This window comes from Hermetia illucens, chromosome 1 (genome assembly GCF_905115235.1).
Source record: "Hermetia illucens chromosome 1, iHerIll2.2.curated.20191125, whole genome shotgun sequence".
In the NCBI taxonomy this organism is placed as follows: Eukaryota; Metazoa; Arthropoda; class Insecta; order Diptera; family Stratiomyidae; genus Hermetia; species Hermetia illucens.
In genome coordinates, this window is record NC_051849.1 from 155,624,536 (window position 1) to 155,640,938 (window position 16,403).

At 38.7% G+C, this 16,403-nt stretch overlaps 1 protein-coding gene and 1 long non-coding RNA gene across 2 annotated transcripts; one reads left to right on the forward strand and one right to left on the reverse strand.

Moving 5' to 3' along the window:
- Positions 1-10,491: 10,491 nt before the first annotated feature.
- On the reverse strand, positions 10,492-13,432 carry LOC119651116 (eukaryotic translation initiation factor 4E-binding protein 2). The gene is made up of 2 exons (XM_038054494.1): positions 12,950-13,432; positions 10,492-11,441 (listed from the first exon to the last, which is right to left on the reverse strand). Exons 1-2 carry the CDS (start codon positions 13,092-13,094, stop codon positions 11,248-11,250), a joined length of 339 nt encoding a protein of 112 aa, XP_037910422.1. The 5' UTR covers positions 13,095-13,432; the 3' UTR covers positions 10,492-11,247.
- Positions 13,433-13,825: 393 nt separating this feature from the next.
- LOC119651123 lies at positions 13,826-15,407 on the forward strand. Its single transcript, XR_005249415.1, has 2 exons — positions 13,826-14,543; positions 15,200-15,407. It is a non-coding gene; the product is annotated as an uncharacterized LOC119651123 (long non-coding RNA).
- Positions 15,408-16,403: the final 996 nt, after the last annotated feature.

Consider the following 16,403-nt stretch of genomic DNA (forward strand, 5'->3'; position numbering starts at 1 on the left):
GCTGCTGAGTAACATTGGGGTCACCTGTATTACTCCCATATAGCAACACAGAAAGAACATTAACGTAGAACAGTCTTAACTGGATGGCGATGTTGAGATAACTGTATTTCAGATTTTAGACAAGGCAGCGAAGGCGGATCTAGTGCTGTTAATGCATCGAGTGTCATTCAGTTCGGTGCTACTGTCAGCTAGTGCAAGATTGTGAGCCTTGGTTCTCGTCAGTTTGATTCTACTTGCGTTTCCCTCCAAGTCCAGGGCCACTTGTACAAGGAAAGATGTTATGGTCCATTGAATTACTCTACTTCCTCCAGACAAGGCAGCATGAACAACCCCATCGATTACAAAGGAGAAATAATATTGGTGACAAGGTGCAACGCCGATAGACTCTACTTTGCCGTTTTGCGCCATGATATGTTACTTTGATAATAGCTGTTGGTTCTTTTGAATGCCCGACTGCGTAGAGCACACTAAATTCACTCCCAGCTGATCCTGTCGAAAATCTTCTCGAATTGAGAACAGGTGATGAGGAGATTCAAACTCCGCACAGGTATGTGATCCGCACAGGTTGATGTGATCAACGCAAGAGGATTCAGAGTGGAAACTAGCCTGCTCTCTATCGATTAAGCTTTCGAGATGCTCCAAGACACGTTCTAGGATTTTTTTAACTATAGGGTGTTTCATAACTAAAGGACCAAATGTGATGTGGCCTGTTTAAACTTTCGTTGTAAACTAAGTTAACTGATTTTTTGTAGTTGAAGAAGGACGTTTAAAATCCTCGTCAGCACTACTACGCAAAATTTTATGGATAAAATAAGGAAAGTTGTAAATATAGGAAATTCATCCACTTTCAAAAATGACGTATTTATCGTTGGAAAATCCAAACTAATAACTATTTTTTTATAATTTGTGAGCTTTTTAAGAGTTTGGTAATACGGTTTCCCACAATATTCACGAAGTTTTGCATGATTTAGGGTTGGATAGTACTCCGCGGTGGGAATACTGCTGTATTAAAGTCTCTAACGTTTTGATACTGCATGTTGTTGTCGTACGTGTAGCGACAGATGATTGCCTAAAGGTTCTCCATTAGATTCATGATTGGTAAATAAACGGAGCATGGCGAAACATTCTCCTATCTAGGGTCGAAAATCACAACCGATAGCAGCTACGATGATGGAATCCGCGCACGGTTGTTGTCAGCCAACAGAGCCTATTTCAACTTACAAAGACTGTTCCGCTCGAAACGTCTCACCAAAGGTCAAAGCTCTTACTGTACAAGACTATGATCTTGCCAATCCTCATGTCTTCCTCGGAAACTTGGGTTCTTAGCAAGAAAAATTGCGAACTCTCTCCTCCGTAGCCAACACAGTGACGAAATCTATGAGCGATAACATGACCGTCCGGTTGTGGATAAAATTCGGTTCAATAGGTTACGGTGGGCGGGTCACTTAATCCGTATGGATAATCCCACCCGGAAAGTCTATAAGGGCAATATCTATGGTAGAAAAAGAAGACGAGGCAGACCCTGCCTAAGATGGAGCGATGGCGTTAGTCAGGACGCCAGACAGCTTTTAGGGATATCGAATTGGTTGGCCTCGGCGCAAAACCGGGATGTCTGGAGTTCCTTATTAAGGCAGGCCTAGACCGGATACCGGTTGTTGCGCCGTTGATGATGATGATGGCAAAACATTGTTATGTTGAACAAAAGCCAATGCCAACCCTTGCGACTCATATGAATCTGAGCGTTTTTTCGAATTTCTTGCTCCGTAACGTCACATGAAGTGTCAGCCAATGCATTTTCTTTTCCGGTATATGGTATGGTGATTAGGAAGGTAAAACAACTATTTCGGCGTCAAAACATGTAGTTATTCCTAGCGTGGGGAGTCTATTGTAACCATCAATGTTTTCCAGTTTCGTGGGAGGTAACTGGCCTGAAGATTACTATTGAATAACTGCATTACGCAATTGAGGACGCCTTTCGTTCTTAAGCAAAACCCGCTTACTGGCCAAGCAGGGGGAATCTGGGTAAAAGTGGATCAATGCCCGAGGAATTTGGTTGAAAAATATCCTGCAGATAAGTCGCAAACCTTTCTCTTTTATTGGCATCGCTCATCGCCCAGTTTCCATTAGCAAGCCTTAATGGTGGCTTAGGCTGTAGCGCTTCAGGTTTTGGTTGCTCTCCATAGAGAGTAGTGGTTGCTTCGATAGGGACTGAGACTATTCGTGAAGTGCTGTTTCTGCTTTCAGAGCATTTCTTAGCTTTTTGGTGGCGTTTGTGAGCTCCTGCGTCAGTCTCGGGGATCGATGTTCCTGCCATTCTCGCCTCAAATTTCGTTTACTCTTTATCAGCTGTTGGATTTATCGATGTTTTTTCCTGAACCCACCAGTACTGTCCAGCGGTGGAGAACTAACATCAAGCCCTTGCACTTGCTTATGGTATCGAACAGTTGTCAGCCTTTCGGACAGACTATTCTTGATCCCCAGGGTGTGCTAAGTATTATAGTCCCCGCCCGCTTAAAATTTCTTTGCAATAGTGCCGAAAAAATCAGTAATCTGCTGTGCTGTAATTTTAAACCTTGGAGGGAAATATACGGCCGAAAAGGTGATTTCATCGCTAGATTCAGTTGGGCGGATATTCCTTGCAGCAACTGTTCAGAGTGAAGTATCTAAGCCGAGATTTGATTAGAATATCAGTTCCACCGTGAGCCTTATCGTCTGGGTACTTGGAGTCGGTTAGGACTTGCAGAATTTGTGATTGGTTACGCATAATCTCCTCGAACATGGTCTTCATTGACGCCATGAATTAAGTCATAGTTTGCATCAACGTGACGAGAAGTTCCTCTAAACTTTGCGAAGCGGGGTTCACTGGTGATTGACATTGAGAAGCTGACGGCGGATTTATTGTTAGGTATTGTGGTAGCGTCTGCATAGTTCTGAAAGATGATTTGGTTATTTCATGTCTATTAATGGTTAGCTGACGTGACTGGGGTCGCATCTCTTGTTTAATATCCGTGTTCACTGAACAACATCTGTAGTTAGCAGTGTCTGGTCCACCGCAGTTACTGCGGAAGCGGCCGAAGATGTGGAGGGCTTCCATGGACCCTGACGTCATTTCTTGCAAATCTTGATTATGATGCACTGTTACTCAAAAGCTCCTAGACTTTTTCAACACATATCTACATATGTCGGTTATTTGGGTGCTCTTGTTGAACACAATTTCAAACCACCTCCGTGAAATGACTATACCATTCAGGGGAATCCAATATATCAGGAAGTCCGGGAGGGGATTGGAAATATGCTTTCAGGAACCGGTAACGATAGTCAATGGCAATCAGATATAACACATAATTTAAACAATTAAATATGGAATCCTGGATAAAAATCTAGCATGCCAGTCATCTAAAGTATAAAATCATGGAGGCGAATATAATGTGCTAATTCAGTGACATAACTAATTCCTTCAAAGGTTCAGTCATCATCATCCGCTCCGATGATAACTTGTTAGCTAAGAGGTAGGAAAATGTCGAACTGAATGGAAATGTCCCAAGGCAGTCCGAAAATGAAATGGTTTGACTCACTAGACAGTGGCAAAGACTCCGCTCGATCCAAACTTTCGACCCTGAGAAGTGACGAACCCGATTCCGCAACTGAACCAGGCCAAAGGTAAAGAAATAGTAGTATTTTCTCAAAGCAAATTATTGTAATGACAACTCATTATAATTATTCTTAATAAATATTTATATTTATGTGGTTAGCGAAACTCATAAAACTCATCATAAATCAGCAATACCCAAATGAGAAAATATTTAGAACGTGATTATACAATAATCGATTTTATATCTTTTATATTTGAAATAAATGAAAGTAAACGGATTTAGCCTTGAAATCAACATCTGGAATCTGGAAGTTATTTTCTTGGATTATCTTGGAAAACTGGTTATCAATATTTTTTATTAGTTCTTACATTTTTTATAATTGATGATGGACTATTGTCTCCGTTTGCTTCGGAATTACCAATTACGTATGAGAATATATAATTTATAAAATCGACATTACTGGTTTTAAGAACTCATATATACATATATAATTAACTGACTTCTTTAGTCTGCCTTCTGCACTCCAAATATGTTTTGAGCACATGTGAAAGAAATTTAAAAAAAAATACTTCACCGATAATACATACACCTCACACTCTTCGTTTATTTAGAAAGGGGTTATATCGGTGAGAGCATATACTACTATATATACAAATTAATACTCTTTTACATGCCAAAAATATTTTCAGAATGTCAACGCAAAGACCCATGGAGTGGCTTACTTCTATGTTTTAAGAGTTCCACCCCTTTATTAAGAGATGCAGCATATGACGTGAGATGAACTACAAACTTCGGCATATTTTTTTACGAGGTAGAAATCTTCAAATAACTAACCCGAGAGTTCACGTGCCCTGGGAGTGTGGAATTTTACCCAATTAAACCACCTCTAGCTAAGCTATGGCTGATATTTCCCTATCCGCTTGTATATTTCAGCTTTGAAGCTATTCCCTAAAACCTTTTCTCCTTACGCATTTGTCCTTTATGATAGTAAGTTATTCAGTTTTACTCTTTTCAGTGATCACGATACACTAATGATATCTGTCAATTTTGTATGACCTCACAAACCATCTGTATTCGCAGGTTCCTATGAAGGTAGTCATTTCGAATGTATCAAGGAGGACCACTATGCTTCTTAGTACTTTGGTTTAAAAAAGTTTGTACAACTTTCAAATTAGAAACCCTGATATAGCCTGAAAAGCTGGAAGAGGTTACTCAATGTTAAAAGTTGGGTACGAAGAAGTATCTGAATCTACAAAAAATTATAAGAAAGCAGAAAACCATAATGAAGATCTTAGCTTTATTTAGAATAAGAAAAAGAATATTCCAACGAATCATGATTATCAACGGCGCAACAACCGGTATCCGGTCTAGGCCTGCCTTAATAAGGAACTCCAGGCATCCCGGTTTTGCGCCGAGGATCACCAATTCGATATCCCTAAAAGCTGTCTGGCGTCTTGGCCTACGCCATCGCTCCATCTTAGGCAGGGTCTGCCTCGTCTTCTTTTTCTACCATAGATATTGCCCTTATGGACTTTCCGGGCTGGATCATCCTCATCCATACGGATTAAGTGACCTGCCCACAGTAACCTATTGAGCCGGATTTTATCCACAACCGCTCATAGATTTCGTCGTTATGTAGGCTAAGGAATCGTCCATCCTCATGTAGGGGGCTAAAAATTCTTCGGAGGATTCTTCTCTCGAACGCGGCCAAGAGTTCGCAATTCTTCTTGCTAACAACCGAAGCCTCCGAGGAATACATGAGGACTAGCAAGATCATTGTCTTGTACAGTAAGAGATTTGCCCCTATGGTGAGACGTTTCGAGCGGAACAGTTTTTGTAAGTTGAAATAGACTCTGTTAGCTGCCAAAAATCGTGCGCGGATTTTCTCATCGTAGCTGTTATCGGTTGTGATTTTCGACTCTAGATAGGAGAAATTATCAACGCCGACTTTCGGGGGTGATTACGTATATTATATACGTATACTGGTAAAGAAGTTAGATCACACTACACATACTTTATCTAAGCAACCATTAAAAACCCTCGGCAGCTAAGCTCGCCGATGCACTTTCTAACAGTTTTGAAGAATCGATTCCATAGTGTCGGAACCGTGGGCAACCAGAAATAGCCAGAAATCGCTCCTCTATTAACGTTATCTAAGGAAAATTATTCCTAAGGTGTAAAAAATGCATTCTTTAAATTTCCATAATACAAAACTTTCTTGGCCTAACCTCGTTTCTTGTCTCTAAATGGTTAAGAAGAACATCTTGTGATCTGATTGTTTGGAGGCTAACCATAGGAGTCGGCATAAAAGCTGCTTACTACACTCCGGGACAACAGATACCGGAATCGATGCGTAAAAAAATTTTTAATTATCAAATATATTATATATTGGTTCAAGCCCAAAATGGCATGTCAAGCCCCTAAAATGTGGGGGTGAAATATAACCTTTGAGTACTCAGACCCCAGTACCCCATCTAACGAAATATCCAAGACACACTTATGTTACAGGAGGGGCACATATCATTTCCTATTCTTAACATATGCCCAGCTAATGAATTATGACCAGCCAGAATCTCCGAAATAGTTTTGCAAGTCCTCCTGCTTTTCGACAGAATAAACTTTGCAGTACGTTTGTTAGGTTCTGTCAGGAAAAGTTTGGAGTGTCTAACAGCATTAAGGCTCTGTTACTTGCCATTATGGGAAGCTTGTTCCAGCTTTTGAAAGCAGCATTGGCTAATATTACTTACATTCCAATTGTTAGTTCCATTCCCGACTTGGGGGAAATTGAACCCCAGCATCCGATATTTCATTTCCCTCTACACTTGGCATCGGTAATTACCAGAAACACATTTCTTTGCAGTGGAAACTTTTTTGTCTCACTTTAACACACCACATTACGGATGCATAACCGGACATTGGCCTAATTCCATTCCATTCCATATTACTACAGGAAATCTAAATCCTCATGTCGAGTCTTTACCTCTATATAGTTATGTGTCTCAAAGAAGCTTTTTATCTAGAATGACTTGCAGATATTATATTTCACTTCTTCGAAGAGTTGAAGGGTTATACCCCTCATCTCTGGAAGGCAAAAGCCATCACGTTTCCTTCATTTTATAAATAATATCATGGTACTTTTAATTAGATTTACTGAAAGTCCATGCCTGTAGCTACAACTGTCAATCAAATCAAGGGCGCGTGTAAATTTCTACACACCGTTCCGAGATCTCGATCAACAGCTAGCACAAACATGTCATCAGCATAAGCTTGAGCGTGTATTGGTAGATATTGCAGTTCGCATAGTATTGAGTCGATCAGCATATTCCACAGGAGTGGCGATAGCACATTTCCTTGGGGGCCGACTTTTGTCGCTTCTATTGTTAGGTAGCGATCAACACTCACTTCAGCGCACAGCAATCTCAGTGTTGCATATAATGGATCGACTTAATTAAAGTGTTTGGAAAGGCGCACAGTCAATGTCCACACACAACAACACACCCATCACATTCTCGCTTGCCAGGGTTGACTCCTCTATCTTTGAAACGAAGGGGTACCCTTGTAAGCGTGTTGGTTTTCATTTAAGGGGTGCGAACTGAGCAACCAAAGGGCTACTTTACTTTGTTGCCAAGAAGTTCATTGAACTTTATCTAATCCATTGTTCGACTGTAATAATCAGACTAAATTCTAAGTAACGGTAGTTTGACAGCGAGACTTTGTTTGGCACCCCCGGGCCTCTAACCAGCTGTTGCAATTTTGAAGTGCCGATTGTTAGGTCAATTGCTTCACTTCTCATCGGCCGCATGAACTTAAGGGCGGCCCCAACGTTCGCAGCAATAAGACTAGCTGACGTGATGAAATCAAACAGCTTTTCTCTACTAGGGTTGTATTTGCTACTCCCTCAGCAAATTTGATGAATGTACGCATCACAACCATAAAGAGGTCAGATCCCGTAGAAGATTCCAGCCCCCTTACTGATCCAATACCATAGATTTTTTGAAATCAAACCTATGACGCTTGTAGCAAAAATGTCTAAAAAACTGTCCTGCAACCTTGTCAATCTTGCTGCCAGCGGATATCAAGAGACTTCGGTATGTTGCAGATTAATTTGTCTATATGTTCATAAATATAATTGTAGTCTAATGTAAAAACCACCGCTAATTGAAGGAATTTGCTTCATCTAGTATGGAATTCACCGGGAATACAAGCTTGTCGCCACCTTCCGAATGTTCTGTTTTCTGTGCCCGGTTTTTCTGGATGTTGGCACACTTGGTGGTGCAGCAGCGCCCATGCCCTCATTGCCAAGGAGCTTCACCTTTTTTCGTTGTCGTCGGCTGGCATTCTCCCTTTGTTCACGGCATTCGAGTTGTATGGATTCACTTCCACATACGGGTATTAGACCGATTGTGCTCACATCACTAGATTCTCTTTCTGCCGCTTTTCCCGGTAGATGCAAAAGAGAAAGTTTTGACAGGCATAATTTACCCTTTTGCTCCTTTTCCTTTGTGACTACAGTTTAGTTCTGCCGAGTCTTCCTCCCCCGCTTTCTGGAAAAAATAGGCAACAATGCCACCGACAGACAGAAACTTTCTGCCGTATGCAGTCGGTTACGACGGTATGGCGAAATTCATTCCAGACGTGGCCAGAATGAAACATACGCGAGGAACCAGCGGAGATCTCTCAATGAATCCCAACAGAGCGTCCAATTAGCACAGTTTTCGGTGACGAAAGCAAAAGAACACTGAGGTGGACTTTGGGGGTTACCCGCCCAGCATGCTGAGTGGGTTGCCACAAGGTCTGGCATGAATTTTGCGGATGTTGCCGAAGAGGAAGTTCGACGAACCATAAACAGCCCGAACAACTGGAGGGGTTGAGGTCTGGATCGGATGCAGATTTTTTGGTATAAGAAATTTACCAACGTACACAGTCGGTTAGCACACAGCATAAATCAAGTCAGGCCGGAGGAATTTCCGCCCTTTCTCACTGCGGGGATTACCTCATCTTATCCTTAAGCGTCCACATCGAAGCTATGATTAAGACAGACTTTTACAAAATCTAGGAATTTTGCAAGGAACCCATGCTCGAGTACATGTAAAGCTGGTACTGAATTCGCATCTCTCGAGGAAGAATAAAATAAGCGCATTGAATGTATTCACTAGCCCTTCACTGGTTTATGCATTTGGAATATTGCCGTGGACGAAGACCGATCTGGAAAACGTCCAGAGGCGGATACGCACTGCTATATCCAAATTCCGAATGCATCATCCAAACTCTGCCGTGGAGTGGATGAACCGGCGCCGTGACATCGGAGGTAGGGGCGTAGTTGACGTGGCGGCACAACATCATCGCCAAGTCCACTCGCTGCGCGCTTATTTTTACAGCAAAGAGCAGGCGAGTTCCTTGCATGCGGCTGTATGTAAGGAAAACTGTGGACTGACTCCACTTAACTGGAAAGATCGATCCTTCAATCCTCTGAGTGGCGTGAAGTCGAACGAAGAGCGGATCGATGAATGGAAGTCGAAGGCAATGCATGGTAAACATGTTAATTGTCTTTGGCAGCCATTTGTCGATTTGCATTTGTCGAACAGTTGGCTGTGTGCTGGGGAGCTCTTTGTAGAGGCGGAGGGGTTGATGTGTGCCATTCAAGGCGGCGTGGTCGCCACCCGAGCCGACCAGTGCAGAATGTGTGGTTCGGCCTTAAAGCCGTTCGGCCATCTCTTTTCTGACTGTATTGTTATGGCAGCGTTGCAATACATCACCAGGCATAATGCTGTATGTAAGGTGATCCATCAAAACCTTGCATGCAAGCATGGGCTGATCACGGGATCATGTCCGGTTCGCCGATATGAGCCGCAAGCATTACTTGATAGTTCTGCTTGCAGCGTGTATTGGGACCGACAAGTTTTGACTGATCGCCACACTCTACATAACAAGTGTGACGTACTGTTAGTTGAGAAGACGGGTCGCTCCGTGTATATAATTGATGTTGCTATCCCCCATAATAGCAACATCGAACGGAAATACGTGGAAAAGAAGGTAAACTATGAGCCATTGGCTCGGGAAATCAAAGCAATTTGGCATCTTGAGAGGGTGGTTGCAGTTCCCATAATATCGTCAGCCACAGGTATTGTACCATTGTACATTGTACCATTCTGCATACGTGTTCGATGTTGCGGAGAGTTCTTGACGGATTCTCCCATTGACCTATCACCGGCCACTACCGCCAGCGCCCCTTTATAATTTTAGTAGGTAGGATCGTCCGGGCTTAAATGCTTGGCACTTGGTGCTAGTATTAGGTAAAATCTGCCGAGATTGTGACAACTCGGATATAATTATGTTACATATAATGAAGGTTATTATGAAAAACAGAAATACTTAGTTTCAACTGAGTAATAGAACCTGGGTATATATTTCTAAACGTTTCTGGCGCCGTGTCCGTGGCGGGACAGATTTCCAGGAAAGCCGGTTGTTGGCTGTCTCCTACAAGCAGAAGGTTCTGACTGCCGGGCTATTCTTTGATATTCATTGTTGGTTGTATGCATGGATGCGCCATACATTAAAAAAAGTTTATGCTACAGACCCCACTATGTCGCAGCTTTGTATCGCACCCAGAGGAGATTTGAAAGGCGTTACCTGAGTTTGGAGCTTTATAGCAGCTACAGATACAGTCTTTGATATTTTCAGTGAAGAAGTGAAAGAAACGCATGTGGTATAATTTAAATGTTTTATTGTGTTTTTTTTGCAAAGTTATTATCACTGATTTCCTTAGGATTATTTTCTTTTCAACTCTTTTTCTCTCTTCACTTTCACATTTATTTAGGATACATACAATATTTTGTTTTTGAGAAATTTTAGTTTTTAATTATAAATGTAAAATTAAGAAAAGAAAACTGCTGAAGGATTTACAGATAAAAAACCTAGTATTTTATTTTAAATTATTTAATATCACAAATGTTATAATCCACCGCAGAAAATGTAAAGGTATGCATAAAAGTTCCATTGTGTTTTTTTTGTTTTAAATTTTTGGTGGACAATCTTTAAAATTAATTTTCAAATATTTAGGATACCATACGGAATATTTAACAAAATCATTTGAATTGCATATTTAAGTTATTTTTCTCGACTTGACTCTTATTTTTCCCTCGTGCGACTGCCTAAAGTAACAACTAACTTTGAAGTGCAAATGATATTTTGGATTTTTTCAGTTATTTATAAATTAGCCTTTCCGCAAGGCGATTTTATCAAAATAATAAAAAAGAAATTAAAGTCAATATGACTAAAATAATATTGTAAAAGTAAAAAACAGTATAAATTTCGTCGTATAAATATTGATATGTTGGAAATTTCAGTTTTAGTGTTGAATATCCTTCAATAGATAAATAATAATTATAATTTTAAATTTTCTTAGTTTTGTTTTGATGAATTAACTTAAGATGTGAAATTGTGTCTCTATCATTTTTTACTGTTTTTCACTTCACTGATTGTTGTCCTTACTTTATAAAAACAATTATTAAATTATACAAAAATAAAAATTGTGTTGAAACACGTTAAACATAAGTATAGCCACTAAGGTCGTTGCTTAAGCGTCTCAGCGATTTTCTCTTAAATTATCCACAACCCATGGGGTGTGAAAATTGAACGAATGATATTGGGTAATTTATAAGTCCATAATGAATTGTTCTTGATCATCCATTTTTGGTGGTGATCTTGACACAGGCGATGGTTTTTTCGGGAATGGCGTATTAGGTTGACCCCGCAATAGACAGGTTGGCACATTCTTCGGTGGGGTTTGACTGAGTGGTGAACTTTTCAAATTCATCATGAAGGAGCGTTCGTAGATAAGACGAGTACCTGAAAAGAATAGAAAATAATTATTATTTTTTTGCTTTGCCATGTTAATTTTATTATTAAAAAGATTCAATATATTATGCTAGGCCAAATCTACTATGCCTCCGGTACTGTGCGATTTACGTCAAAATGATTATGTAGAATAAACAAATTCCTATTATTCTGAACTATATAAAATAAATTCACAGCTAATCAATTTTAAATGTATACGCAAATAAATTCTATTTATAATAAATGTAGAACAGCCAGGAAGAGTCGAATTATCGCGCTTTCTTTTCTGCGTTTTTCTCCATTTAGTTCAAAACCATTCAACTTTAAATTGATAATTTATGGTGGAAACTCAAGAGAAATCTTTGAATTCTTGAGTTGCGTGCGTATCACATGGTCAGTTGGTTATTTCAACGCTATAAATTGATTCTAAACAGATTTCTCTGTGATCAAAATATATACGACTATGCAGAAGCATTGAAAGATATACTTGGGTAAAAAGTAAGACGTATTTGAACATGCAAGTCGCAATTAGTAGAATGTTAGGATATATTCAAAGTTAATATAATTAGTATGAAAATACTGTTTGAGGAATGGTCGCGAATCACCGCAAGGCAGTTCTGCTTGACCTGTGCTGCTAGTATACTATACATACACTGACTTATGCTGAGTCAACACAAACAGACTGATGTCTAAAGTCAAAATTAAACTCGCAAAGAAGAATATGCGATGAGAAGAGGTGAACGAATGCCGTCAGTCATTTACAATTTAGTACTATTTACTTATTGATATTTGTTGATTAAACAGAGTTACATAACAGCTTTCTGTTGTTGTTTGATCAAAAAATTTATAAAAATATTTAATGAGACGAGGGATAAATGGTTAAGTCAACAAAGACATTTTAGAAGAAAATAAATTTAGATAAAAAGCAGGCGTACATACGTATGTGTATTATAAATTGTAAATAGTAATAAAATAATTGCGCGTTAAGTCCTAAAATATAATGATGCAATACAAACAGAAATTAGCTTTCATTGCTCAAATAGAGACACACCTTCTTCGGGTTATATTTTGCCAACTTTTGTTTGATTGATACAATGATGATCTAGCAAAATTTTGCTGCGCAATAATACAACCACGTGGTTCTTAGGTTAAGCGGGTCTTGATAAGCTTGAGCGGTTTTGAAGAGCATTTAGTAACGCTAGACAAGGCTAGAATCGCTATAGTACATATGTGAGTCAGATGTGCAATTGCTGATAAGTGTTTTGACTGAGCTGATATAAAGTAATGAGTACACTGGAACCGGGGACATGGAAAGTGTTTATGATAAGACTTAATTGGCAATTATCATTTGCAGATTAGTCCTATAAACTTTTTTGACGGAAGCAAAATTAATTGGAGAAAAGTCATGGTTGGTGCTTTTGAATTAATTTTTCAACATAGGAAATCGTAAGGAAACTTAAATTCATCAAGTATCTACTGTGATCAAACTAATTGTAAGATGATTGATTTATGAGCCTTACCTCCAGGAGTGGTTGAGTAGAGGGTACCGCCGGGTGTTTGAGAGTACACATCAGGCATTTGTGATGCGTCGGTTACAAGGATCTTCCTAGTTGGGATGGCAGTAGCATGTGAGTATGCTTGTCTAGCCATTGGTGAAGCGGACATTTTTATAACTTTTTTTGATTAGTACTTTCAATTAACTTCTGAAAAAAGTTGAATTATCAACTATAAACTTTCAATGTCTTTATATATTTTAACTAAACACTGATTTTTACTGAATGTCCAAAATTTTTGACAAAACACTTGTTATACTTTTGAAAAAGTAATACTTTCACACTATCTCCGAAAACTTGTTTATTTTTAATTACCACGCTTCTTCTTTCAATGGTTATAGATCAATTTATATCTCGATTAATAATTATTATACGCTTTCCAAAGCTTTTTCTTCACCGTATAATAATACTACGAACTTTTCGAGATTTGAACCCAAACTAAAATCAACACTGCTTGGCCATCGTCTTATAAATGATTTCAAGACGTCGAAAATTGCGCATGCCCGTATAACTTGAAGGCATATGATTATATTATTGAAAATAAAATAACATTCGATACAACAACAACTTGGGGTATTGTTGAAAATAAACTTTATGTAAACATTTCTTGATAACATACAGAACGCATTGAAATGAATTGAGTGTGGAAAATAAACTTAAAAGAACATAACAACAACGAGAGGGACAGAGAAAATGGGAGAAATACTATATATATGTATGAATAACTTTTCGCTTGAGAAGTCTAGATAGTGCCAGTGTATTGGTGGGGTAAATAAGAAAAGTTTGCAGTTGAGACTATAGATTGTTGGTTACTCAGGACTAGTCTAGCTCGGGTAAATAAGTTCTTTATTCTTACTAAATAGCTGATTGTGGTAGATCTAGATGTATGCGGGCACATCTACATTTTTTAGAATGTTTACATTATGTTTTTTGCTTAAGTTTGCCGGCTGGTTAGCTACATTGATCTAGAGGTTGATAGACGTAGATCTATGAGTGGGTATTACATACAACCATGCATACATATTTACGCACTTATCTTAAAGCGTGTTATCAGATGTACAAGGGGCTCCCATGTTCAGATATCACCCCAGGAAAATAATATTTTTTCACTTCTAAGAAATTAGGTGGAACGTGTTTCTTAGTCATAATGTGTCCATATTATTTTTCTTATTTTTTTCCGGCATTTTTTTTTATAATTCAATGATTCTGCTGAAGGTGATGTAAAAGCCGGTAAATGTTAGCTTAATTTTCTTATGAATTGATATAATTAAAACCAGAACTAGTTTCATTTTTACGTGCATTGATGCACGCATGATTAGAAATCTTTATTTTCCACAAAGACCTCGATTTGCTCAATTTACTATCGTATTGTTGGTCTAGAATTAGTAGCAGGCGTGCATGCATAGAATCAAGGGGCAGTGAATGCGGTGACGATTGTTCTTGTTTTTGTTTACGTTTTTAAGTTGATTTCGTAATTTCGATGGAGGTATTTCATTAATGAAATGTGTATATTTTTTGTCACGGTGCGGTTAGCTCGTGTCACATGTCGCACGTAGTAGTGGTTTGTATATTGTTTTTTTATAACATTCTATTTTATATTCTAAAGTTACGGTTGAAAAACAATAAACATACCGGCAAATTTATTCCATACGCTTTCTATATTGTTGCAATTTAAAAGCTGTTTTCTGTATTTTCACAAATGCGTAATTATTTATATGTAATTTGTGGAGTTTTTATTCAAAATCAATTTCCTTCAATTCTCAAAATAGAAATTGTAACATTATAACAGAAGCTCCAAATCCCACATTGGACGCAATTTTCCTTAAACTTTTTTGGCTTAATTTATAACTATTCATATTGTCAACCAATAAATGGTTAAACTGAAGTTTGTAATGAAAATCGGCCACTAGATTACTTGATTTCATTTGATTCATTTACTGCCTAACAAGCATATTTGGCAGAAGCTTAAAAGTATAGCTTTGCTAATTTGAAATTGAGAGGATGAATGAGAATTTTTGAATTATCTAAAATTTTAATTCGGGCATAGCTAATGAGAGACAAATGTAAATATGCATATAAATATATGTTATTTCTAATATTTAGTTAATTATTTTAATTGATAACGTTTTTTAAAGTAAGAAGATATTTTAATCTATTTTTCATGCTTAACGCCTTTTCGTTTGGAAAGAATTGTATTGATAATAGTCAACTTCATAGGTGTGCAACATTATTAGCAAGTGCGAAGAAGTCCACCTAAAAAAGATCCAAAAGAAGTCGGGAAACCGGAAACTGATGCTTTAAGTATACATGTAAGAATATTTAAATAGGAATTTGTCTCATTTGTACTTAGCTCGTATTGTTTAGGGGGTCAATTTCTAAAAAACATATGAATAATAAATATGTATATATACTATTATTAACTCTATGTGAACATATTTTTTTCTTATGTTCAGGCTGGGCAGTTTCTGAGGCAATTAACCGTGTTTAGATCCCGCACTCTTCTAAACCAACCAAAACCAAAATTAATATCGGCATCGGAAAGTACTAATCAATACTTTTCATTTGATACCTCACGTCCCTATATTCGTATAAAAAAATGTACACCTCTCCTCAAAGTCAACGTAGGACAATGGTACTCCCTGCATGCGATGTAATTCATAGTTTTCACCTTTTCGTCTATTTTTGCATCAATAGGAGTAATCGTTTCTTGGTTTGTGATGGACAGACAGGCCGATAGATGAATCGACATCCTATAGACCTATTTGCCTTCTGAATACAATAGGCAAGGCCTATAACCCTCTATATCTAATAATTGATAGTGGCGGTTATTTATCAAATAGGCAGTTTGGCCTCCGGAGGGCTCAGTCGGCGGTTGTTGCTATGAAAGTTGATTTTGAGCTAACCAGGTAAGCCTTTGCCGCAGGGAAATACTGCGTGAGGGTAATTCTCGACATCAACGACGCGTTCAATTCTGCGAGGTGAAACCGTATAATTGAAGCGCTCATCGCGGCACAAACTATATATTAACTATAATCTTCGGCGCTCTGCAGCTTCCATTAGTTAAGCAAGCTGTTGTGGTCGGATTCTCAGATGATATTGCAGCGCTCGTAACATCCAATCACCACGACGGAGTAGAGATCTTTGCGAAGGCGACTGTACGGACGATCATGTCTTGGTTTGGAGACTTCGGGTTGAAACCTGATGAACACAAGGTGAAGTTGGTACTCTTCTCAAAACGGCGGAAACAAAAAAACTGTTCAAATCTGCATCGGTGTACATGTTATTTTAGCCGATGAGGGAGGCCACTTGTACGAGATGCACGAAGCGAGCCTAGGCAAGCAAATTGAGCAAATGAGGTGGTGGAATGTTCGGTGCTCATAGGCTTATCCCAAACATAAGTATGTGAACCACGAGAAACCAT

Bases quoted from the DNA above. Each gene is read 5' to 3' on its own strand.
- LOC119651116 (XM_038054494.1), bottom strand. From the start codon at position 13,094: ATGTCCGCTTCACCAATGGCTAGACAAGCATACTCACATGCTACTGCC. The intron at 11,442-12,949 runs GTAAGGCTCATA...TATTCTTTTCAG, and splicing joins CTACTCAACCACTCCTGGAG to GTACTCGTCTTATCTACGAA.